The sequence below is a fragment of the Phoxinus phoxinus genome (assembly GCF_949152265.1).
Source record: "Phoxinus phoxinus genome assembly, chromosome: 15".
NCBI lineage: Eukaryota > Metazoa > Chordata > Actinopteri > Cypriniformes > Leuciscidae > Phoxinus > Phoxinus phoxinus.
In genome coordinates, this window is record NC_136890.1 from 19,700,094 (window position 1) to 19,727,233 (window position 27,140).

Below are 27,140 nucleotides of genomic sequence, written 5' to 3' on the forward strand. Positions count from 1 at the left end.
TATTTTCTCCCATTCACTTGCATTGACGGTTTTTCAACTTTGAGGTCCAGCGGGGTTTTACGGAGGGGGCGGGACTTACCAGCTCTATAGCCTACGGTTTGCTAAAAAGAACATTTATAAAAGATCATTAATTTTGTTCCATTGGCGGTGACTGTTTTAAATCAAATTTTCAATTGACGTAGTATGAACGTATATGCATAAGCGTGTGCGTGTATTTATGCATATTGTATATTCATTTATTTAAAACATGTTTCTGATAGAGATAAATATGTGCCACGTGTGTTTTATTATGTGGTATATAATGTGGTTGTACAGTGTTGTCTGATGTAGGCTATCTGTTTTTTATGCCAGTGTTAAAGATGAATTTCTGTCCAGTAAATCTGACCAGACAATAGTCAAACATTTATTCGATGTGATATTTTTTTCAAAGTTTGCTTTAAATGTAATTTCTGGTTTAATTTAAAAGTAAATTACTTTAAATTTAGATTAAATTCTGTCTCCATACAGGATTTTCTTTTATTTGCTTATGGCAAGCAAGAGTGTTTGTCGCCCTCTGCAGCATGTCGGTGGTATTTTAAGCTGCGGTTCTGTTTATGTGCGCAAGGAGGCGCAGTTATTCTCTGCTCAACTCATTTATTCAGCGCCGAAGAACAGAACGTAGTCGCAATATAAATATGGCGGCATCCAAGAAAGCAGCGCATGAGCTGCAATCCAGAACTCGGACAGATGATGTTCTAAATAACGGCGGTGTCGAGTTCAGCTCTTTACTCCTCTCAAAACCTGTGCTTGAGGGTTTATCTGCCTCTGGCTTTCAAAGACCGTCCCCCATCCAGCTGAAGGCAATCCCGCTGGGAAGATGTGGACTCGGTACGAGGCCTGATAAAACTCGAAACAATACCAAAACAAGCCTAAACCTAAATTTTTTTGTCATTAATAACATACCAAAAACTGGCTGATCTTTGATGTAGTAATACGTTGTATATGATTGAGTGTAGTTTATCAATGAAACCATATGCCTGTCATTTGATGCACCATTTAAAGGAAATAATGTTTATTGATGTTTTCTTCTATTCAGACCTTATTGTTCAAGCCAAATCTGGCACAGGAAAAACCTGTGTGTTCACCACCATCGCTTTGGACTCTCTTATACTGGAAAACACAACCACACAGGTAGGCTATTAATCTACCTAGTACAATTTCTGATATGTAAAAAAAATATATTCTATTACGAATTCATGTTCTTCCCTATAATACGTTTATATATATATATATATATATATATATATATATATATATATATATATATATATATAAAACTGGCTAAAGACAGTACGAATATCATAGAGACTTTTTATGTTAAATATAAGCACCCAAAACACAACGGTGTGCCTGTTTCGTGATCATGCACCCTTCTCTTGTCCCATCAGGTGTTGGTTCTAGCCCCCACTCGAGAGATTGCAGTGCAGATTCATGCTGTTGTCATGGCAATAGGCAGCGCTATGGAGGGCTTGCAATGCCATGTGTTCATTGGCGGCCGACCTGTCAGTCAAGATAAACTGCACCTGAAGAAATGCCACATTGCGATCGGTTCACCAGGTTTGAGCTTGTCAAATAATTTTTCTTGACAGATATGTTAAGGCTGGAATACACTACTTTTGCTCAGATTTTTGCCCTGATTTGCAGTCTGTATAAGTCAACAATAGTTGCCGAAAGTCTGCCAGTCTATCAGAGTTGACAGATTTCACAGAAAATCAGGCACAGACTCCGATATTTTAGCTTCAGACTATGATTCCATTCCAGTTGGTAGATATCAAAACATGTTTGATATTTTGAGCCGATTTTAGAACACATATTGCAGAGTATGACGTGTTTCGCTACTGAACCCAAAGTTGTCTTTTATCTACTAGTGTTGCAATAAAATACAATACAAATACAATAACAATACAAAAGTAAATTAACAGCGCTCGCGTAACAAAATTAGCCTCAATATTTGACTTCTTAGCACAGATAAAACATCTGACAGCACCTCTAACTCCCATTACCGACCGTGTCTGCCCACCCAGGACCGCATCCAGATATGCTTGGCTCATTTTATTTTTTGAGACTCAACACAGTCTCTACAACAACTACTGCCGTCCTCTCCTGCACATCCATGTTTTTATTACCTGTCATGCGTCTCATAGTGTGTGAGTGTGTTCAGAACGATTTGAAAGTCTGGTAGTGTGTCCTCAGTCGTTTAGTGTATAATGCCCAGTTTTTCCTCTAGAACCATTTACAAATTTGGCAAGCATATGATGCCTAGTGTAATGTAGTAATGTAGTGTAGGCTATTCCAGCCTTTAGTTGGAATACAATTATAACTTTGTTTAGATTAGCTTATATTGCACATTTAGATGTCTTTTTTCATGTCTGACGAAACACTGCAAAAAATATATTTCCAAGACATTTCAGTAGACAAAAAGTGATCTAGGAGCCTTATACAGCTTTTAACAGTGGATGCCATTGAAAACACTAAGTCTCAGCTTCGCTTTCATTCTTGTCATGGCGCTGCTCTGATAAGGTCTAAAAACAGAAAAGCTGTCATGAAATTAAAATGCAGCAATGGCATAATTATCTTAATATGAACATGCATGCATGTTTCATTTTGTTTTTCTTTATCCTTTTTTTTTTTAACCTAAATTTTAAATCAAAATGTCAGTACTCAATCTTCCGTTGAAAGTGACACTGTCTGGTGATGTATGCTGGAGTTCTCCAATCATTTAGTCCGCTTAAACCCCGCCCCTTTCTTACAATCTACTGCAAGCACGCATTCACATCTGCCTTCTTCCTCGACAAACGATGGATTGATCCAAGTGCTCTACTTTTTTTTCCTTCCTTTTTTTATATTCCCTTTTACTCGGATCGGATGTACATCACAATATGGAAGAAAATATCTATCACTACTTCCATTTCATTGCTACTTTAAGCATAAAAAAGTACTTTAACATAAATTATTTTCAATTTTAAAAATGCTAATAAAATACTTGTGAAGTCGGATGCTATTAAAAGATGTCTGTTAATAAATAATTGTTAAAGTGTGAGATTTCTCATCTTGGGTAATTGTCTGGAATACTATTTAAAGGAACACGCTGACTTCTTGGGACTTTAGCTTATTCATGATATCCCCCAGAGTTAGATAAGTCCATACATACCCTTTTCATCTCTGTGCGTGCCGTAACTCTGTCTGACGCACCCAGGGCTAGCATAGCTTAACACAAAGACTGGAGGTAAACGGCTCCAGCTAGCATACTGCTCCCAATAAGTGACAAAATAATGGCAACATTTTCCTATTTACTTGTGATTTGTATAGTCACAACGTGTACAAATAACAAGGTCACATGACACACAGCCATCTTCTAACCGTATACATACTGGGAACTATATTCTCAGAAGCCGAAGCACTGCTACTTCTGCGGAGTGATTTGCTCGCAGCACCTGACAAGCCCAGTGGTGAGGAGCAGAGAATTCGCTCAGTGTTGCGCTGATCACTCTGCCCAAGTAGCAGTGCTTCGCCTTCTGAGAATATAGTTCCCAGTATGTATACGGTTAGAAGATGGCTTTGTCTCATGTGACCTTGTTATTTGTACACGCTGTGACTATACAAATCACAACATGTAAATAGGAAAATGTTGGCGTTATTTTGTCACTTATTGGGAGCAGTATGCTAGCTGGAGCCGTTTACCTCCAGTCTTTGTGCTAAGCTAGGCTAGCGGTGGGTGCGTCAGACAGAGTTACGGCACGCACAGAGATGAAAAGGGTATGTATTGACTTATCTAACTCTGGGGGATATCGTGAATAAGCTAAAGTCCCAAAAAGTCGGCGTGTTCCTTTAACCTTGTAAGTAAAGCTTTCTCTAATAGAGTGTGTTTGGTTTAGTTGTTTTTAGGCTGTATTGATGAAGTGGTGTTGTATTTGTAGGTCGTATTAAGCAGCTAATTGAGATGGAAGCCCTCATTACGTCCTCCGTTCGCTTGTTTGTTTTGGATGAGGCTGATAAACTGCTGGAGGATGAAATCAGCAGCAGCTTTCAGGAGCAGATCAAGTAAGAGTTGAATAGGTGCATTTGATTCAGAGACTGTTCTGCGTTGTAATTCAACTGGTTGGAGTTAACTGATCTTTGTGTTTTCTGTGTTAGCTGGATATTCTCCTCTCTACCAGCAAATAAACAAATGTTGGCCCTTTCTGCCACCTACCCAGAATCTTTAGCACAATACCTTTCAAGATACATGAGAGAACCGACGTTTGTGCGACTGAACCCAACAGACCCTGGACTCATTGGTCAGTCTGCAGTGCTTTCTGATGAATTTCTTTTGCTTAAATATCCTTTTAATTGTGGTTTGAAACAGTTTGTGCATGATAACAGCATCGTTCTTGTGTTGTACTCTCTCCTCCAGGACTAAAACAGTACTATAAGATTGTTCCATCTCATTCATTGCCTCATAAAATCTTTGAGGAGAAGGTTCAAAGTCTTCTCGAACTTTTCAGCAAAATCCCATTTAACCAAGCGCTGGTGTTTTCAAATCTCCATACTAGGCAAGAGCTGTTTCCCCACACCTTTCCAATCACTTATATTATTCTGAAAACATTCTGATGCCTGTGATGAGTAAAGGTACAGTCACATTAGAACATAAAAACCAAGCAGCTTTCTGTTGGTCAGCACAACGAATTCAGTGACCAACTTTAATATGAGCGAAATCTGCATAAGGGACCGTTTCTGCTTTTGTGCAAAACTTCCAAAAATGCAGAATTCTATTAAAATTATGCAAAATTTCACCTAAATGTGACTGCATCTTAACAAATGTTACTGCGCTGGTCATTATTTTTCAAAGACTTCTATTTCCAAAAGTGTTGTGATCTTTATTGGAAGTAATGAAAGGCTGACTTGAGCTGTTGTTCTGCAGAGCTCAGCACCTGGCTGATATCCTCTCCTCCAAAGGTTTGCCTGCGGTCTGCATCTCAGGTGAGTTTCACCTTGGGTCTCTTTCAAAATATTGATTGAACATGCTTTTACTTTTACGGCAGCTTCCTAAATGTTCGATGAATGATTTGTAGTCATGAGGATGTTTGATACATTGCTTCACAAAGCTTTAATACTTTAAAGCTTGAATGAATCCTTTGTTTCAAATTCAATTAGTGCTTTGTTATATTATACTATTATAATAGTTGAATATAATTTTTTTTGGTGCCGTGACCCTGATGGGAATGAGGTTTAGGGAGGTGAGTGTAATGGACGTAGGCCTGTAAGAGCTGTGCGTGTAAACCTGGCTCCCCTTACCTCAAGAGGCGCATTAGCAACTAACTCTAGTGGCTGTAGTCTTTAGCATCCTTGTTAGGGACAACAAATAATGTATTTGTCATTGAATCATTCATTCAAGAGATTCGTTCAAAAACATTGTAGTGAAGTATTTATGAACAAGACATTGAATCATTTATTCAAACCGATCCCCCCCAAAAAAATAATAATTCATTCATATGAATTAAATAGACTGCAGAAATTAATATTTTGTCAGAGCCTCTAGTAAATGACATGTTATATTGTTTAGGTGTCTGTTCAGAATCGTGATCTCTATTTGAAACAAACAAAAAAATGTGATTCTCAATTAATCCAAAATAGTGCATCTCTAATATGTAATGGAAAAGTACCGTAGCACAGTGAAACGCAAAAAACTTTTTTTGTTGAATGGCCCCTAATTCAGATACACAATTGATTTCAATACTCTAATTGTACATACTTTTAGCATAAAATAAACCGCCCACAGAAATGGAGGAAAAAAAAATACTTTTCAGTGTTGATTTTCAGAGTAGTTTCTAATTTTATAACAACAGTTTCACTCACTCACTCACTCACTCACTCACTCACTCACTCACTCACTCACTCACTCACTGACTCACTCACTCTCTCCACACACACGCACACACTAGGATTTGGATCAGAATGATTTTAGAAAGAACTTCGAACGTGGGCATGTAAATGTATGAAAGCCATTATTAATGGTTATTATGTTTAAACCCTTTGTGTTTGTTTTGCATGTAGGTGGTTTAAGTCAAGACCAGAGGTTAGAGGCGATGTGGAAGCTGAAGCAGTATCAGTGTCGAGTTTTAATATCCACCGATCTGGTGAGGATTTCAACCTATTATAACACCTACACTGGAAAACATCCAATGTTTAATACCAAAGTAACAATTCCTCTCTTATAAATCGGTCTCTTCCACAGACGTCACGTGGTATTGATGCTGAGAAGGTGAACTTGGTGATTAATCTGGATGTTCCTCAGGACTGGGAGACCTACATGCACCGTATTGGTCGCGCTGGACGATTTGGTGCGTCCCAATTATAAAACAATTAAGCACCAATATATGTGAAGCCACATCTCTGTGGTTTTAATTAATGTGTGTCTTGGGCATTTACATGAGAGTGCTTAATCAGAAATCTGTTCTGAGACAGTCTGGCAGGGGTCAGAGTCTGAAAGGGCAAACTACAGCAATCAGTTGCATAATTAGCTGCTAAACACAAACGCATCAAGAGCTTTTTAATGACCGCAGCACTCCAGAATCAGAATTCATAATTGAAACCTGAACGTGATGATGTTGTGGATGAACTCACTCTTCATTCTCATCAGCATTCTAGAAATGGACACGATCAGCACTGCCTTTCCTTTGACCGTGACCTCAGTCTATTGTGTTTCAGGCACTCTAGGGGTTGCTGTGACTTACTGTTGCCATGGTGAGGAGGAGAACAAGATGATGGCCATTGCTCAGAAATGCTCTCTGAATCTCACTCATTTACCAGGTACAGAGGAAGCAAAACTTTATAAAGTCATCTATCATTAAATGAATATTCCAAGTCCAGCTCAATCAACAGCATGTGTGGTATAATGTTGATTATCACAAATTAATTTTCACTATTTCCTCTTAAAAGCAAAAGTCTGGGTTACAGTGAGGTATTTACAATGGAACCGATCCATAAACTCACTGATATAAAAATGAAAGAATATTACATTTATGCAAAATGCTTAAATTCTATTAAATTGAAATATACCGTAACACACAAAAAGTATATAAAATTCAAATAAATGTATCAAAATGCTCACTATAATATATCTTGAAGACAAAATCAATATGCGTTTTAACGTGATTGTGGTGTGAAAAAAAAAATCATTTTCTGTATTTTTGTAACTTAACACAACACCATTAAAAAAAAGAAGCTCTTATTAAATTATAAGCTTTCCTGCTTTTAAATCCCCTAAAAATTGCTGTATATTTTTCTAAGAAAATTTGTAATGTTTTGTGGTAATCAGCATTATACCACAAATGCTGTGGATAACTTGTATGGAACCTGGAATATTCCTTTAACTTAAAGTGAAGGCTGTGAAACGGGTTAAAATTTGGAGTTCATAAATCTGGTTTCTTTCACAGATCCAATCCCTCCAGGGATCATGGAAGAGACTTGTGACTGGGATGTGATCATTGAACCTCCTTCAAAACCCACTCACAAAATTCCTGACATTCCCAAACCAGAGAAGAAGAAACAAGCTAAATCTGAACAGACAACATCTAAACCCTCCAGAGAGACTCGCATCTCTGCGGTCATCACAGAACGGGCCACAGGTGATAAATCCTACAGTAGAACTGAAGCCAAGGCTAAAAATCACTCTCCCAAACCGAAGAGGCAAAAAGCATTAGCATCTGCTACAACCATACAACATGACTCAACTCCTACTCAGAGACCGCAGAATGACACCCTTCCCAAAATTCCTCCACTGTCCTCCTTCAAGTTGCAGGCACGAAAGTTTATGGCGTTCAACGATGCTGTGGCAGATTATGAGACCTTCATAACAGAAGGTCTGGGAAGATCTGTCGAAGTCATTCACCAGTATGACGATTTCAACAGGAGTCGAGATACAGTTAATGGTCTGCATAACAGCCATGGTGATGATGAGGCTTATAAATCAGATATTGTACAAAAATCACAGTCCTATCAAGATCTTCCTCCACCCCAGGAGGTTTCTGATCAAAAGACTGCTTCCGTGTCATCTGATGATTCCTCTTCAGAGTCAGAGATGGAGGTCGAAAGTGAATCAAGCTCTTCTGTCCCCAACAGCTCTTCACATCACACACTTGCTCTTCCAGACAAAAGAGTCTCACATGTACACAATCGTCCGGAATCAAAGGAATCCTCTTTACCTTCAGCCAGAGGGTCACAACAGTCCAGCAGAAACAAGCAAAGGCCTTGTAAAACTCAACCCCTGAATCCCCCTCCCCAGAAACGCAGACCAACCTCCAAATCCAGCAGAAAGGCTGCCTCGGCAGGACGGAAGTGGAGAAAGGACGAGACTGATGAACTGGAAGAGGAACTGGCCGGACAGGATTATTGGAGTTCATACAGAGCCTGGGCTGAATATTACAATTCATATTATCACCATTCACCCTATAACTGGATGACTGCATTTTATATGAATTCTGTATACATGAATGAAATGATGAAGCACTAAAAGTTGCTGGTATTATCCTGTATATGGGTTTTGGCATTTGTACCGTTACCATTTGCATTGTGTACATATTCATGTAGTTCTCTAATAAAAATGTATTCTTAAGATGTGCGGTCAAATCATTGTAAATATTTTAACTAACTGCAGTTATATTGACATTATGAGAACAATGTAGATTTTTTCACATGGAAATATAATACTTTTAAGTGTGTTTAGCTGCAATCAGAGAAGCCATGCCCACTAATCTGAATATCTTTCATGATGTTGGGACTGATTAGCAGCTAAACAAGTGCTCTCCAAATCAAAGACCCCCAGAATAAGCTAAGAGACGGAGTAAAAATACAAGAGGGCTAAATGACCTTGTGTTTAGCATTACAGCCTCAGTATGTGGCTCTCTGTAATCATTTATTCTGATTGGTCAATTTCAGTAGTCATTTCAATAATAAATTATGTGATATATATATATATATAACTCAACCTTTTATGTGGGTTTGTTGGGGAGTAGTTACTTGTAACAGAGTTAGGCCTACATAATTTAATTACAAAATAAATGCAACTAATCCACTGCAGTTACTCTTAAAAAATGTGTAATTAAATTAGTTACTTATGAAAATGTTAAGGATTACAAAGGGGGTTACATCTGAATATTTTCTGTAAAAAGCTAGTATAATTTGACTTAGGCTATATTCATTTGTTGCTTTGCCTGTTTTTGATGTGCACCATGTCTCCTGCCTGCCATTTAAAGGCCTTTTAGTAAAACGAACTAAAAAAGTTGGTCAAGTCAATTTATTTATAGTGCTTTTTACAATACAGATTGTTTCAAAGCAGCTTTACAGTGATATCAGGAAAATTCAACAAAGTTTGTCAAGAAGAAAATAGCGTCAAAGTCCAGCTTAAGTAGCCTAAATTCAGTGATGCTTATTTTTTGTTGAATTTTTTTAAATTAATTTAGTCATAGCCGCTCTGGTCTCGGTTACTAACGTAACCTCGGTTCCCTGAGAGTAAGGAACAAGTATTGCGTAGCAATATTACTATAGTAACATGGCAAGTTTTGTTGCTTCAGCCGATTTAAACCTGCTATAATGGTGAATTTCAGGCTCATTTATAGGCTCTGCCACGGCCTATTTGACGCCTTCGCCATTGGATGTGCAGTTGCTGCAGCACAGCATTAGAAATTCAAATAATGGCGATTTTCGGGCTCATTTATAGGCTCTGCCACGCCCTATTTGGCGGTCTCTGACGTATATTGGCGCGCTGTTAGCTGACAGTTGCTGCAGCACAGCTAATGAGTGAGCCAGTCTCTCACTGTGCTCGCTGTGCAGCTGCAATGTGCTTTACATTTTAAATTTTTCAATAAATCTGAGGAAATGAGTTTCCCCACTGCGTATAGCTACGCAATACGAAGTGACCATTCTTGAAAGAACCGTGATGTCATAGTTCAGCTCAGTTCAGTTCTCATGGTGTCAATGCAGGCAGATCAATAATATTGTTGAATATTAAATTAAATGTCCCCAAGTAAGTAAGCCAAAAGCCACAAAAGGCAACAAACATTACGTAGTGCAGCAGTATAAGACGCTTTTGATTGGCTCTCTTTGTTTGAATTTGCAGCGCACATTGCTATTGAAAGTTTTAGGCTAACCTGTCTGAGAGTGATTATGGTGAGGTATAAAAATGCGTTCCAGTGCTGGAAATGTAAAATAATTTCATCCAGAAATTAGAAAAGGGCACAAATATAACAGTTCAGTTCAAAATATGTTAGCCAACTATGAAAATGCTATCAAAACATCTATGGTTTCAATGTTGAATGTTCAATGTTCTCCTCCTGGACCTGTGATGAATGTTAACCATAGAGAATGACAGTTGAAAACATTCGTTAGACATTTAGAAGTAATCGAAAAGTAATCAAATGTAAATAGTTACAATAGGCTACTTTATTAAAGTAATTGAAATAGTTACACTACTTATTACATTTCAAATAGGGTAACTTGTAATCTGTAACCCATTACATTTCCAATAACCTTCCCAACACCGTGTAAGTCAGTCGGTCATTATTGCAAAATAAACACTGAGGTTGATAGGGCCTAATTACGTTTCTGACGCAGACTGAGTGTTCTCGGAGGCTGTTTTTCTTCTCACAACATAATTCCAACTTAAAGTAATATTTATTTGTTTGTTTGTTTGTTTGTTGGATTAGCCTAATAATTTACTAATTTAAGTACGTGTAAAAAGCGGAATGATTTTGAGACTTATTGAGACCCCGGACTTTGGTCCATGTCTCACGCATGCTAATTGTTGGTAATGGAATAATTGCTGGTACACTTGAAAATAAAGGTCACAATTAGGATGAGATGGGGGAAATGAGATGGGGGAAATAAGAGGGGGGTGGGGGAGTCAGAAGCTCATTCAACCCTCAAACTACACCTGTATCGAACATGCAGGTGTAAAGTCAGACATGTAACTGTTGAACAACATGGAAGTTTACAGGATGGGAAATATAATCCCTAATGTGAGTACAACATTCAGGAATGAGCCATCCAGCACTCTTTCTGATCTTTAATTCCTTTCTCCTTAGTGTGACATTTTTACTCAGAACTTAAGGAAACGTGCTGGTTTTCTTTGCTGTTCTGAGAAGCAAAAGTTTGCAGACATCCATCTATGCGCTGCTGTTGAATTTATCCGCCGTGGCTCTTCTCAGATGTTCTTTAGATTCACCGGTGTTTTCAGTGTCTTTAATTGGAGACTCGGTTGGGCTCTTTCCGTGTTGCCTGCAGCAGTTCACTTTCTCTCTGTGCAGCGATGTGTGCAGTTTCTGACGCTCCTGCTCATAAGCGTGGAGAGATTCTTGGCCATCGCCTTTCCTTTCAAGATGAGGAATGAGAAAATAGGAAAATGGATTTTGTTTATCTGGGTTTGAGGTCTTTTCTTTTTTTCTTTTTCGCATTTCTGTAGCTGACAATTTGATAATTCCTATTACCTCATCATGCGTCAGCATTTACAAAGGTCACCAGGGTCACACACAGATCGGTTTAAGTGTGTAGGTTACATGCTGCTCCCCGTCTGGGGTTTGTCTATGACACCGATAATCATTCACTATTTCATGTCGTGTCGAAGAGGTTCGGCTACGTCATCATCACGGCCACTGTGTTCTGGGCTCCGCTGTTTGTTATCCTCGTGCTGAACATGTGTGAGGACTAATTTATCTGATAGATTAGAGAGCACATTGGAAACTTTTAAAACACTCAAAATTGCTATTTATTATTTGTTTGTTAAAATTAATGAAATGTTTACGGATAGCCTACTAATAAGTTCAGTTGTCCATTTTTGACTAAAAAAAGTTGACTGAAATTGTAAATATAATTTACATTAAGATTTTTTTTTTTTTTACATTAGAATAATACAAGCTTTTACACATTTGGGATGTTTTTTTTTTTAAATATGATAAAAAATCCTTTGTTAAGAAACAGACAGCTGCGTTCACAACTCCACAAACTACTCCCGAACACACTCTTGAATAACAGCTGATTGACCGGAAATGAACCCAAAATGAAAATTCTGTCAGTAATTACTCACCCTTATGTTGTTCCAACCCCGTAAGACTTTCGTTCATCTTCGGAACACAAATTGAGATATTTTTGATTCAATCTGAGAGCTTTCTCACTCCTCCATAAACTTCTATGGGATTGAACATGCATCACACACATAACCATCGTCGCACAATAGTGAGCCTATACGTTCTGACGTACAACCGAGAAGCGATGCACTGTTACACTAGGCTAGCCTACATGAACTCACTCAGAGGCCCACAGAGAAGAACATGAATAGTTGAATAAAGTCGTTATTTTAGTTTTTTTTTTTTGCGCACAAAAAGTATTCTCGTCGCTTGATAAACTTAAGGTTGAGCCACTGTAGTCACTTGGACTATTTTAACGATGTCTTTACTAACTTTTCTTCTCAAGTTTTTAATCCCATAGAAGCCTATGGAAGAGTGAGCCAGCTCTCAGATTTAATAAAAAATATCTTAATTTGTGTTCCGACAATGAACAAAAGGATGGGTGAGTAATTACAGAATTTTCCTTTTTGGGTGAACTAACCCTTTAAAGCGATGGGCCTCCTTGATTGGAAACTTTCCTAAACGCTCGGTGGTAAAGTATATATATATATTTTTTTTCGTGATGTGAGTGATTCATTTAATGCTATTATTTCACTGGCCTATTTACATTCAAGTGAGAAGTGTCATGATAAAACTAACATATTTATATTTGAATGTACATGTACTACTGATATGTTAAACACTACATACTATTTGTGGCTTTTTATCAACTTTTTAAGTGTTAATCAAAGGCAAGGAAAATTAAACTCTATGACATGCTCTTAAAGGGATAGTTCACCCAAAAATGACAAGTCTGTCATTGCATCTTTATGTCGTTCCAAACCTGTATAACTTTCTAATCTTTCGTGGAGGAACATAAGATATTTGGAGAAATGTCTCTCTTTTTTTTTTCATACATAGAAAGGAAGTCAATAAAACTGTTTGGTTACCAACATTTTTCAAAATATCTTCTTTTATAATTTACAGAAGAAAGTCATACAGGGTTTGAAGAACTTGAGGGAGAGAAATTAATGACCACATTTGCATTTTGGGGGGAACTGTCCCTCTAAGTTGCAGTTTACAAGGCTTTATCACTTTAAAAACACAATCATGTAAATCATATGTAAACAGATATTTCCATTAATCTACTAATCTACAAAGCACACTGTAAACTGCATTGCAAAATTTTAGTCAGTATATTAGGTAAACAAATAGATTTAGACAAAAATATAGTTACATAAAGTCTTAGAGGTTTTTACTAATGGGATTTCTCAAGTCCACAGATTTACCAACCCATAATGTATACGTCCAGAATAGAAGGTCATTTTATTGTTACGGATGTTTTTTTCTACCCAAATAAACATAAATGCACCTAAATGGCTCATATCACCATGAGCTGCATGTGGCTAATGAGATGAAAAGAGACAATTGGAATTGTAGCAAGTCATATTGTGTTTTAAATGATGGACGATATTTTCATATAGAATTATTTATTGTAGGAAGCAAATTATATTTTTGAGGTGCTCAGATAAATTTTAAGACGATCTAAGGTAAAGACCCAGAGTTGGATTTCTTTTTCAGCTGCAGCTTGTTTTCCGCATCCTCACTGATGCAATATCTATTACTTGTAATGTCATATCTATACTTTATTTCAGCTCCAAAATATTGTTAATGTGATTTCATCATTAAACTGCTGTCAGATCACGGTTCAGCATTGTCAGAGGAACTGAATAAACAGCAGATGGATTAGTGGCAGATACAATTCATTTATCAGGCGTTTCACAACTGTGACACAAGACAAGATCATAAATAATATTTAACATTGGACAGTGAACAGTGAACAGGAATCTGCTGAATAGAACAACATGACTATCTAAAAAAATAAAAATAAATAACAAAGCGAAGAGAGTAAAAGAGTTAAACAAGCACAGACACACAGAGGAAGAAAGAAGACCCTCGACAGGTATGCAGATGCGCACATACAGATCTCCACTTGGTAATATATTCAAAACAACCAGTTCTGTCATTTGAATGGACTCCACATATGAATGATTACAAAGCTGTTAGGATTCTAGATTTACTTCTATTACATTGATGGTTTTGTAGTGTCCCCTTCTTGGCTGGATGTAAAGAAAAAGCAAAAGAAAGTAAATCGAACACATTACTGCTCGCCATTGACCACAGGTGATCCAATACTCAACATTTATTATCTTAAACTTTAGAATATATTGGCCACACCTTCCCTTCTGATTGATTAAACATTAGATAATTTCCATATTTCCCATCTATTATGTACACTTATGTAAATCACAAATGGACCAAACATCCCTTGGGACCATAAAAAGAGGATCATTAGAGGTTTGTAATGGATTGTATGTACAACAAACAGGATAGTCATATGAACACATGGGACATCAAAGAACATTTTGATAAGAGTTTCACAAGAATGGTGTGGGCCGGATACCCTGATATTCCTAAATATCACAATGTGCTTTTTCCCTGTAATACTGCTGTCATGTCCAACAAATTACAACTCTTTTCACATTTGTGTAACTGGACATCCACTTCGGCTTTAAAGTTCAAGTATAGTTTTTTTAATCTGTTATGCAATTATTAAATCAGATTTTTTTTTCTTCTGGAAAATATGGCTTATTCTATCTAAAAGGGGCCAAAACCAAGATTAAATGTGTTGATAGTGTGTGTTGCATTGCACTGAACACTAAAACTCAGTGGCCCTGGAGCAATAACGTCCTGAGGGGAGGGGTCACTTCCTATGTATGCTGGTGTAAGAGGCACAAGTGAGTGGGGTTTAAGGGGACGGGTTGGGTTTAGAGTCCTGGGATGGGGATTATGATACAAAAAGCAGAGCTCAGGGGGACATGTGGTTGATTTGCTGGCAGTTTTGAGAATAGGATTGGGAATTGTAAACAATACAGACGAAACGGTCTTTCCACTACATGACAACAAATTTGAACTATATCTCATTGGCAGTGCCATTCTCCTGAGCATGGCTGACAAAAAAGACACAGACAGAAAAGGAGGGAGTTTGGAAGGAGAGAAAAGAGGTGGAGAATATCTCTAATTGGTTTGTACGGTTGACGGTTTCTCCTCTCACAGCAATGTATGACTGAAAATCTAGAGGTAACGAAAACATTCACTGTTAATGAAAAAAACACAAACATCAAAAGTTTCCTACCCATGTAGTTTTACACAAACTAGACACATTTTTTTTTAAATACCCATTGAGCGATAATGACAATAACACTTAGATCAGAACAACTACGGGAAGCAGGTCAGCAGTGGACAGAGGAAAGGGGCGGGGCATACATAAAAGGGCGGGGCGGACGAAAAGGGGCGGGGTAGGCAGCTGCTCTGGTTTCGCCAAAACAATGGCTAAATATTACAAAATATCCTATCAACAATATTCACAGTTAAACCAAGGCTTGATACACATTGTAGTCACAAAATCTCAGAGACGTCTTGTGCTTGTAGTCACAGAGTTTTTAAAAACACTTTCACGATTCTTTCTCTCTTTTTTTTGGTTCTATATTACATAGTAATGTTTGATAGGTCACAGCTAACGTTACAAAGTCTGGCTCAACGGTTTGGACTCGTGGAGAGACAGTGGCTTAAAGAAGAAGGAAACTCTCTTCCCCCTGAGAGGCACGAACTGTGTGAGAGGCTGAAAGTTTGAGGGACGCTTTAGTAATTCACACACGCACACATACACGCGGGGCAGAAACATTCAAGTTAGACCTAACTCTGACCAAATATTCCAAAAATAAAAACATAGCATGGTCTAAGAAACACTGTCGCCCTCATATGGTCTCACTCAGACTTGCTCTTATCCAAAAGGAATTGCTCTAGTTCAAAACAACATTAGTGGGATATAGAAAGCCGAGGCTTTGAGAGGCTGTCTGCGATGTTGGAACAGATTAACGGACAGATAATAAACAAACAAGACTTTCGGATGAAAACAAAACGCTTGACCTCTTGCCTCCATCTCTAGTCAAAATATTAATCTTTTTCGACGATTTAAAAAACAGTATGACCCGACAGTAAACTAAGAGGAAAAAGGAGAAATGTTTTATGCACAGTGACACCCTCATCTTCATCAGTCCTGATGGAGAGTGTTTGAATACTCATGGTCGTCCTTTCTCTCTCAATTACACAGACGCATCAATGTTATTCTATTTCTTTTAGAGAGTCTGAGTCAGTGCACTCCTTCTCCCACTAGGGGGCAGGCTACTCATCAGTTTCTCTTCCTGAGTTCTGTTTTCTCCTACAGAGCAGAGATTTTCACCACATCAGAGCCAGTGTTCGGACGAGGCGGAGCGTCTGGGTTCGGAGGGGGCGGAGCGTCGGGATTGGCTCGAGAGTTGTTTGAGGGAGGGGTTGGGATACTGATGATTGCCGTGGTAACCAGTCCACTGCTCTTGCAGTTCAGACTCCCTGATTCATCCGACATCAGATTGAGACTGGAACGACTGAGACAGAGAGAAAGAGACAGAGGTCTTAGAACTCTTTTCACACACTCACTTGTTTATTCAATTGCTCTCTAAGGCTACTTTTATAGATAGCATACATCATAAACACACAAATGTATACAATTATTGTTTTTTTTGCCTTATTTGACGGATATTATTTGGAAATGACACAAAATATGCTTTTCACATGTGAAATTGACCTTTTAACCCTCACGTTCAATTGAAATATATACACCTACTTTTGATGTCGGGGATCCCGTGAGACCCTAATACTTAAAATGGGTTATGTTTGTTTTGATTTGTTTAAATTGTCATAGATTTTACATTTAGTAATTCATATTTTTATAATGGATTTACATAGTTGTGAGAGGGGGAACAATCAAATCTAAAGCATTTAAAAAGTATGCTAGTCACCATGAAATCAAAATTTTTATCCGTGCACATAATTCTTAAAAAATTGAAGTACCTCATAATCTTTAAAAAAAAATAATTCCCTCCCTCATGCAGCGACATCTTATCTCTTCTCTGATGACATGTTTACTAGTGTGAGGCCGGCACAACCTGTCACTCACATGAGATCTCAGCAATAGCAAACCACAACCATATAATCAATTCCAGAGAGACAAAATCAAGCCCCGCCCTATATTTATTCTTGTTCAAGAAGCAGGTTTCACTCGGATATGTCACACAAAATACTATCGCAACTTCTGTTTCATACTTTTTTTTATAACAACTGTCATGTGACCTTCATATCATAAATAAAAAAGTTTGAAGTCTGTTAGTTCCAATAAAAATCAACACTTAGGACATGTGAATACGTGTCTTTCTAAGGAAAGAGTGCTTACCTGGTGTTGAGTGGTTGCTGTTCCCCACAATGGATGTGTAAGGCGCTAAGCTCCTGTAGGTTGTGCGTGTGTGAGTGTGTGTGTGTGGCATTGAGAGCCTGGATGTTCTTCTTGGTTCTCCGAGAGCAGCAGGTACCCGTGACGCCCTCTTCACTGGAGAGAGATGGACTCTGCGATGGGAAGTTCTGCAAGGCTGTCTGCAGGTACCCTTGTTCATACAGACGCTCGTCCACAAACTCATGATTCTGTTCACAGAAACACAAACATTATTTCCTAAGCCTTTTTTTTTGGTAATTGCCTTTACTTCAAAGCCTTACATGTGCATTTTAATATTTGCATATTATAGAGAACATGAAACAGCATTTGGTGCATTTTAACTTCTGTAATGTGACAAATGAGAGCAAATCAGAATCAAATAAATTCCTTCGTTTTTATGTCAGTTATACATTGCATAAGACAAGTTTGAGGATGTAATTAAATGTGTCTGTAAAATGGAATACTATGTGGTTAATATTGTAGGGCGGGCATGGGTTGGAGGGGTGAAACTATGATATTATTAGTTAATATATTTTTTTTTTCCTGTCCTTGTCTTGATTATGTCACTGCTAAGAATGGTTATAGGATATATTATAGGATATCAATACATAAAATATGCTATTCACCTTATTTTTCAACGTGCAAGTTGTTTTCTGTATATGTGCAACACGAAATAATGAGAAGAATATATATAAAAGTGCAGCAAACTGTAAAACTGTTTGCGCTACAAACCAGCGTGTTTATAATTAAGACAACACATTAAAATAATATTGTAAGCAATACCAGTTTGAAATATCAAGCAGCATAACAAACTATTTTTTTTTTAAATAACAAACTTTTGTACAACTAAAAATAACTAGAAGCGAATGACATTGGAAGCCAGACACTTTACAAATGGACGTGGCCGTTCTTACCTGAAAAATAAGTTTAAGTTTAATTTTTGTAGGCCTAGGCCTACCTATTATTTGTTGTAGCCAATTTACTATTTGGTGTTGCCTATTTATTATTTGTATGACATTTTGCCTGATGTATTGTGTTTGACAATGATAATGCCTGTTTATTGTTGAAATAGGTTAATAATTTAAAATATATAGCCTATAAATATTATATGTCCCTTGTAGGCCTACGTTACTTCAGCGGTTCGTGTCAGGTAGCCCCACCCACACCAAGATACAATTGGACGGAAATATCGCATTTGCTCCCCAATGTTAAACGTCCGAGGAGCAGGTGTGATTGTGTTGAAGAAAAACATTGAATTATACATGACACAGCCTCAAGTTTCTCAAAGGAACCGAAAAGAGCGTGACGTCTGGAGAAGCATCGCTGATGTCATTGACATGCAAGGTAGGCCTATGTGCTTTACGCTGTGCAGTTTTTGCGTGCGCGAGAGAGCGCGATGAGGGAATAATAGACCTTATTCAGAGCAGCGCCATTACCGCCATGACAGGTTTGAAAGCGAGGCTGAGACTGACCGTTTTTTTCAATGGTATCTGCTGCATAAAGCTCCAAGATCACTTATTTTCCACAGCTCAGGTTGCCTGCAGTTTTTTTGTCTATTGAAATTACTTGGAAATATATTTTGTTTGCAGTGTTTCGTCAGCAGAACAATCCAAAAACACATTAATCTCACTGAAGAGCGCCTTGTGTTGTGACATGTCCATATTCCCACACTTGCGATGTTGCGATCTTTGCACTTGACCACTTGTCTTTGTATGACGTATTTCCTATATTTGGCAAGTGTTCAAGTAGGCATAATTAAAAACTGCAAGTGTGTGTAGAACTTTAATTTGATTACTCGATGGTACACACTTACAATCTTGCAAAAATGCTTGTTTACAGAGCTTTTATTTGTTATATTTTCAATACTTTGCATTTAAAAATAAACTTCTACATGTCTGTTCAGTTTTTTTTTTAAGTTTAAAATTGTGGTGGCTCTAATTGAGATAAAAACAATTGCAAATGTTGTACAAAATAGGCCTACACATACCATACTCATCTTTGGACCAATAAAATGTGTAACACTTTGTTTTTACTACCAAATGATATGTATCTAGTTAATTTAAATTACAGCGTTTTCCTCGACATCTCGTGATTTCGGGGGACATGAGTTTCCAAACATAATGCATGATGGGATACGCTTAGTCAGAGCGGTATTCGAGATAGTGTGGGTTTAGTATGCATTAAGGTTTTTGTTATAGCATTTTTAAGACATGGGACAGTCTTCCTCACTTCCTGTCGCATGCACGCGCTCTCAAGTGGCCAAGACCGCAAGTGTGGCTATTTGGACAAGGAATATGTATCCCTTGCAGCCTCGCTTTTTTTGCCAATTTCCTGTTAAGAATTGTTCTGATTGGCTGGGTTTTGTTTGGTTGCATCACGTCCCACTTTTGCATTTGTTGGTGTGATAGCAATGTCTTGGAAGAAATTAAGCTTGAGTCAGTTGAACCAATTTCTTCACAAAATGATTCACTGTTTCGAAGCGCTGTCTGCACCTTTCTTTCTTTCTTTCTTTCTTTCTTTCTTTCTTTCTTTCTTTCTTTCTTTCTTTCTTTCTTTCTTTCTTTCTTTCTTTTTAACTTATCCTTTTTGTATTATAGGCTACATGTATAAAATTCATTACAGTAATACAAAATAAACCTACACTATAAAATATACTGAAATCACATACCAAACCCCATTCATGGGCTCACAAAATCAACGATGGAAACAATAGATTCAACTAAATAAAAAAAGTTAATTGCGACTAATTCTTACTTTTTTTCTTCAAAACTTGCGAGTGGTATCTCACAATTTTAACTAAATATATCTCGGAATTGTGAGAGAAAATATTTTTTAATCCATGGTGGAGACACCCGTCAGAACTTTGAAACGTTCGAAATGGCATGACAAAGCCTTGTTTGCTGAAATGATGTGACTTAGTTGGCGAGATGCCAATACACATGTACTTTGATACATGCTGTGGTTTCGATATAAAAGATTTGTAAAGCTTAATGAAGCAGTGTTTGGAAACAAGTGCCCATCACTACTTCTAACTGACCGTAGTCTTCTCTAGGCAGTGCAGAAGATGGTGATGTTGACTCTCCAGCAGAGATGTGGTCTTTTTCAGTTGCTGGTCCTCCTCTAAGGAGCCCTGCAGAAACACACACAGACATATATTTTTAAGGAATCATCAGATTTCATGCATGAATAATGAAGTGGAGAGAGGGACAGAATGTGTGTTGTTTGGCTCAGTACCTGTGGTGAAAGTTTCATCTTGTAATAGGGAAGCTGCTGTTGTGTAAGAGTGCGAGGGAGAGACATGGAGAGTGGTTTACTGCTTTTGGAAGGAACTTCATCCATAACAGAGCAGTACAATATATCATCTATAACTTTAAATAAACAAAGCCTGAGAGAAAGGAAGGACGAGGGGCCTCAGAGGATTGGGCGAATCAGTGATTCCACTTTCCTGTTTCACAAATCCGTTGGTACAGTTACTTTAACTCCACATATGTCTCTTTTATTGTAGCACTTTTGCCTGGGAGCTTGTGCTCGCATCGCACACTGGGCCCTTCGACTGAACGCACATACACTGCTCCACATTTTCCGCCTTTTCCACGTCTTAACACAACGCGAGCACCAAAATAACATGAGTGAGTCAGTCAGTGATGTGTAGGAGGAGAGAGAGACAGAAGGAAAAAGAAAGATATTGATAGAAATGAAGAGAGAGCAAAATTAGGCGTTTTACAGTAACAAACCCGGAGTACTCTTATTTTGAACATACTGCATGTTTGTGTGTGAACTGTGTGGTATTTATGAGCTATTCAGACAGTCTCTAACCTAGAACCAGTTTTTCTTTTTGATGTAAGTCAGACCATTCTTGGGTGAATCGCATTAAGAAATCTCAAATTATCCCTAAAATCAAAGGACTGCTTATTAAGAATACTTTGCATAAAGGAAATTAAGCCTATTTTTAGGACCATTACAAATTTTTCCATTGTGATGTGCATGACAGTTAAGCACATTTTCACGGTTTTCAGTGTTCTTGTGATTCACCCTCCAATGACACTTTTTTTTTTTTAAAGGAAAAAATACAGATGTGTATTTTAAACCAATTTTTTTTAATTGCAATTGACTACTTTTTTATATTTGGAGTACTAGGCCCTGTTTACACCTTGTATCAAGATGCATTTTGGTCAATCGGATCACAAGTAGACGAGGCAGACACATACCCGTTTACACTTGTTTTAATGCATATATTTTTTCCACTTTCAACCACTTCTGTCCTGATATGAGGGAGTAAATCTCATGTTTATGCATTAGATCAGTAGGTGGAGAGTATGGTTCAAACCATAGACTGTAAACAAAAATATGGACATAGCGTCCGTGACTTCACCCCTGGTTTCGGAAGTAAATTTTTGAAGCCCAAAGTGGCCGGAGCTGGTTGTCAGCACGTCACTCTCAAATAACCGAAAATGTGCAAAGAGGCGGGATTAGCTGAGGTGATGTGACGGCTACAGCAGACAAACGGCTGGTAGTGACAGCAGCTGCAATCCACCTGTCACTCAAGTGGCCACGCCCTTAATTATGTAGTACTTTAAGGCATAATATAATTTAAACGGATGAGTTTTAACCCCCCTCACAGTTGTCATGAGGGGTAAAATGAGCGGTGATATGTTTTATGGAATATCTCCTCTCCACCAGTAAGCTGGTGTGTGGTGGGCGTTATGGCGCAATATGGCTGCTGTCGCATCATCCAAGTGGATGCTGCACATTGGTGGTGGTTGAGTAGATTCCCTCTTCTATGTAAAGCACTTTGAGGTCTCAGAAAAAGCGCTACATAAATGTAACAAATGATTATTATTATGTTATAAAAATAACGGCCATTTTTTTCCACCACATCTTGAATTTTGGGTGCATTGTATTAATTCTGCTGGCAATTTGCCACCCAACCCCCTGATTACGTCTGACCCTGCTTCAAGAGAAACATAAAACATGACAAAACATCATTAACAGTTTTGTATGTTGTTTTTTGTCATTGGAAAGAGCGATATTTGGCATTAAAGCACTATGATTAGAAAGAAACTGTGGCAAATGTCTGTGAATTTATGCACGTTATACAAAACACATGCCATCATTAATTCATTTCATTTCATTTCATTTCATTATTTATTTGTAGAGCACATTTAAAAACAACCCATGGTTGACCAAAGTGCTGAACAAGACAATAATCGAAACAAGGATAATACAGTAAAATAAAATTGCAAAAACAGATAATGCAATTTACAAGCAGTAGAATAAATAATATATTGAAAAAAAAGAAAAGAAAGACAGTTAAGATTTAAGAGAGCGCGTTAAGTATCCACATTAAGAAAATGGTTTTTAAGCTTCAGTTTAAAAGAGGCAAATGACGATGCTGTTCTGATTGATGATGGTAGGCTATTCCATAATTTGGGGCCTGCTATTGCAAAAGCTCGGTCACCTCGATGTTTCAGTCTTGATCTGCGCACCGAGAGCAATCCAAGGTTACTAGACCTAAGAGACCTGGATGGGTTGTGGAAGTGTATAAGGTCAGCCAAGTACCCTGGTGCTAGGCCGTGTAGTGATTTAAAAAGAAAAGCTAAAATTTTAAACTCTATTCTCTGTTTTACTGGTAGCCAGTTTAGGGAAGTTAAAATCGGTGTAATGTGGTCGAACTTTCGACTACCGCTCAACAACCTAGCAGCAGCATTCTGTACTAGTTGGAGGCGCCCGATAGATGATTGATTTGCTCCAAGATAAAGTGAGTTACAATAGTCAATTTGTGAGGTGATAAACGCATGAATGACTATTTCAAAAAATTTTGGGGATTTTTTTTTTAAAACTTTTGCAAGACGCCTTAAGTGAAAGAAACATGACTTAACGACAGAGTTGATTTGTTTATCAAACTTAAGGCCTGAGTCGAACAAGAAGCCAAGATTTTTAGCAGTTGAAGTAACGTGCAGATTTAACTCATCCAGGTCTAAGGTACCGAGGTCAAGGCGATCGTTTGGGCCAAACAGTAATACTTCCGTTTTATTCTCATTTAAAGTTAAAAATTTTTGTTCAAGCCATAGCTTCACTTCCTGAAAGCATGCAAGCAGGACTTTTAATGTGGTAGAGTTATTTTGTTTAAATGGGAAGTACAATTGGGTGTCATCAGCGTACAGATGGAATGATACTCCATGTTTAGAGAAAATAGAGCCCAATGGTAAAATGTATAAGGAGAATAGTATCGGAGCTAGAATAGAACCCTGCGGTACACCGCAGAACAGATGTGCTGCTGAGGAAGTGCAATTTTCAATGCATACAGAAAATATTCTGTTAGTTAAAAAAGACTTAAACCAGTTTAACACGGTGCCGTGAATGCCTAAACTTTTTAGTCGAAAGATAAGAATTGAGTGGTCAACCATGTCGAAAGCAGAGCTAAGATCTAAAAGGACAAGGGCAACAGCACTCCCATTATCTATAGCCAGCATAATATCATTGGTGACTTTCAGTAAGGCTGATTCGGTGCTGTGTAATTTCCTGAAACCTGATTGGAATTCATCATATAGTGAATTTGTACTCGGAAAAGATTGTAATTGATTGAGAACAACTTTTTCTAAGATTTTTGAGATAAATGGGAGATTTGAAATTGGCCTGAAATTACTTAAATCAGATGTGTCAAGATTAGATTTTTTCAATAGGGGAGTGACTGAAGCATGTTTTAGGCAGTCCGGGACCGTACCAGTATTCAAACAGGTGTTGATAAAAAATAGGAAATCAGGCCCTATTATATTAATAATTAGTTTAAAAAAGTGTGATGTAATAATATCATTTGGGCATGAGGTAGGTTTTAGGTGTTCAACAATCTCTCTGCAAGTGGATAGAGAAATTGGGTCAAACATGCTGAGCACCTCACTTCAGGGAAGACAAGCGAGCTTTGTGTTATTTGTGGTCTTAACCTTTTTGTTTTTGAAACAAAAAAAGATAAAAAGTTTTCACATAGAGAATCAGACACATCAGTAAAAACAGCAACCACAGGGTTTAGGACAAAGTCAATTGTGGAAAATAAAGTTCTAGGTCTATGAGAATTTTTTGAGACAACTTCTGCAAGATATTTTGATTTAGCAGATTTAACAGCTTTCTGGAAAACATGATCATTTGAATCTATTGACAGCCTTAAAGTCGGCATGAAACGGAAGTTGAGATTGTCATTTTTTTCCTTGTTGTGACGTATATCCGAGTGAAACGGCTTCTGAAATTAGAAAAAAATGTAGGGCGGGGCTTGATTTCGTCCTTCGGGAATTGATTGGATCGTTGGAGGTTGGGCGTTGCAAACAAAATGGAGGCCGATTTGAATGCCAGTTTACATTCAATTGTGGAGGATTTCTCTCCACCGGACTCCCCACTGTTACCCTCCCATGAAGGATTTTTTTATTGAGGAGCCTGGCGACGAGAACGAGGATGAGCAGCTAAATTTTCAGGCAGGAATCAGCCCATTTTTATATTTAATGAGACAGACACCGATAGCCGCACCCTCATCGGCTCTGGCCACACGCTTTCGCCACGGCACTTTACCGAAAGAGAAGAGAGGTCGTTTCGAGGGGGGAGGAAAAGGTAATGTATTTGATTTGAAGATTATATGCGTAGATGCATTTAAAAAAAATAATGAAGTGCACAGATAAATCATTTATAAAAAACACTACAATATTACATATAAAAAGATTTGTCAAATTTTATTTCATGCCGACTTTAAGCAACATTTGAAAACATCATTTTGTATAAAGAGGCATGCTGTTTTGACCACTATTCTCTCTAGATATAACATTAGTCAAATTAACTACCCCACAAGCCATAGCTTACTTTTAGAGGTGGTGAATGAAGTTTGAGGTTGTGATGGTCATGTCTGATATACCTTACCAGTTATTATGTGTACAGCAAATCTTCTTTTATGAAAATGGTCATTAATATGGTGTCTATATCCAAAAAGAAACAATGCAGGGGGATGTTTTTGTATTTAGCGTGATCACCGCACTGTATGTTATTTCTGTGCTTGTTTAGCATCACACAATCGCGCAGAATCGTGCAGTGGTTACTCTACCTGACGGGGTAGAAAAAGGCAGCTATCAACGGCTGCAATCAGATTTCTGGGAAGGCAGGTTCAGAAAAACCCTTGAGTAACTGCAAAAGACCTGCAGCAAGACTTGGTGGTGACAGGCACAGAGGTTTCAGCTGCACAGTAAGGCGCGTACTAAACGCATACCAGAACCCCAAGACGTACACCACTACTGACCAAATATCACAAGAAAAGTCTGCTCCAATTTGCTCAAAATCGTATAAATAAGCCATAGAAGTTTTGGAATTCTGTTCTGTGGAGCAATGAAACAAAACTGGAACTTTCCGGCACTCTGGATCAGTGGTATGTCTGGAGGAAGAAGAATGAAGCATATGCTGAAAAGAACTCTCTGTCTACAGTTAAGCAAGGTGGAGGCTCGGTGATGTTCTGGGTCTGCTTTGCATCCTCTGGCACTGGAAACTGGCTGCGTGTGAAGACAATATGGATTTATTGAAGTATCAGGAAATTCTAGGAGAAAACGTGAGGAAGCTGAAGCTTGGGCGTCATTGGACCTTTCAGCAGGACATTGATCCCAAGCATTCCTCAAATTCCACCAAGGCTTTGTTGCCGAAGAAGTCCTGGAAGATTCTACAGTGGCATCACAGTCACCTGACTTGAAGCCCATAGAAAATCTCTGGTGGGATTTGAAGAAGGCGGTTGCAGCACGCAAACCCAAGAACATTACTGAACTGGAGGCCATTGCTCATGAGGAATGGGCTACGATTCCTCAGAAACGCTGTCAGAAGCTGACACTATCTACACTTTTTACTATCTAAATGCTTGTTACAAATATTTTTTGGGTTCTATAATAAGCGCTATTGTTTCAAATTAATTCAATATTGTATCGTAGCTATAGATGGATATGTGTGAGTGGTTATACGTGTGTGTGCATGTCATTGTGTACATTTGTAGAGGGAGTTCTCGTGATGCGCTTCATTCACGATAAAGCAACAGTGAAGAAGCATCACTTGGACGTGTATTATTATTATTATTAATATCATCTTTTACCGGTATCAAATGTATACAATTTTCGATGTATATGATAGTGCTGGGCGGTATACCGGTTCATACCGAAAACCGGTGTACATTTTCGTTACGATATTCATTTTTAATATACCGCCATACCGATGTATTTAATTACACAACGTTCGGAGCGAACGTTACGCTGCGCGTCACTCTTTCAGACGGACCCTTTACAATGTTAAACTTGTCGGGCTGTCGGGCTAAAATTGTCGCCAAAAGCAATTTGCTCCAGCACCTTAGCACGTCTTCGAATATCAAGAATGTATGATATCAAGCTCAGCGCCCTCCACATCAGCAGGTAACACGGGGAAAGCAAAAGAAAAGTCGAGCCAAATGTCACTTAAAGACGTGTTTGCTAGAGGGACTTACTACGACAGAAAAAACAAACGGTGGATCGAGATTACAAACTCGATCACTAACCACATAGCCAAAGACATGGTCCCGCTTAATACAGTTGAAAAATAAATACTGTGTAATGTACCTGGGCTTGAACTTGAAAGCCGTTTGGAACTAGCTTGAAAGGGAACTAGTTGTTATA

The 27,140-nt window shown here is 38.1% G+C and overlaps 2 protein-coding genes across 3 annotated transcripts in view; one reads left to right on the top strand and one right to left on the bottom strand.

Moving 5' to 3' along the window:
• The first annotated feature begins 622 nt into the window (after positions 1–622).
• Positions 623–8,634, top strand: ddx20 (DEAD (Asp-Glu-Ala-Asp) box polypeptide 20). Its single transcript, XM_079638728.1, has 11 exons — positions 623–867; positions 1,076–1,170; positions 1,428–1,596; positions 3,957–4,080; positions 4,174–4,316; positions 4,433–4,571; positions 4,940–4,998; positions 6,073–6,155; positions 6,254–6,359; positions 6,727–6,828; positions 7,455–8,634. The coding sequence occupies exons 1-11, from the start codon at positions 675–677 to the stop codon at positions 8,528–8,530; spliced, it is 2,289 nt and encodes a 762-aa protein (XP_079494854.1). The 5' UTR covers positions 623–674; the 3' UTR covers positions 8,531–8,634.
• A 4,956-nt stretch (positions 8,635–13,590) lies between these two features.
• The window catches only part of kcnd3 (potassium voltage-gated channel, Shal-related subfamily, member 3), a 104,154-nt gene continuing 90,604 nt past the window's right edge, over positions 13,591–27,140 (bottom strand). Inside the window, exons 5-8 of one of the 2 annotated variants that reach the window (XM_079636489.1) lie at positions 20,719–20,754; positions 20,522–20,614; positions 17,449–17,693; positions 13,591–16,603 (exon numbers count right to left, since the gene is read on the bottom strand). In XM_079636489.1, the coding sequence (XP_079492615.1) occupies positions 16,399–16,603; positions 17,449–17,693; positions 20,522–20,614; positions 20,719–20,754 (579 nt within the window). In that variant the 3' untranslated portion in view covers positions 13,591–16,398. The remainder of the gene's footprint in view (positions 16,604–17,448; positions 17,694–20,521; positions 20,615–20,718; positions 20,755–27,140) is intronic. The other variant, XM_079636490.1, reaches the window with a different exon arrangement.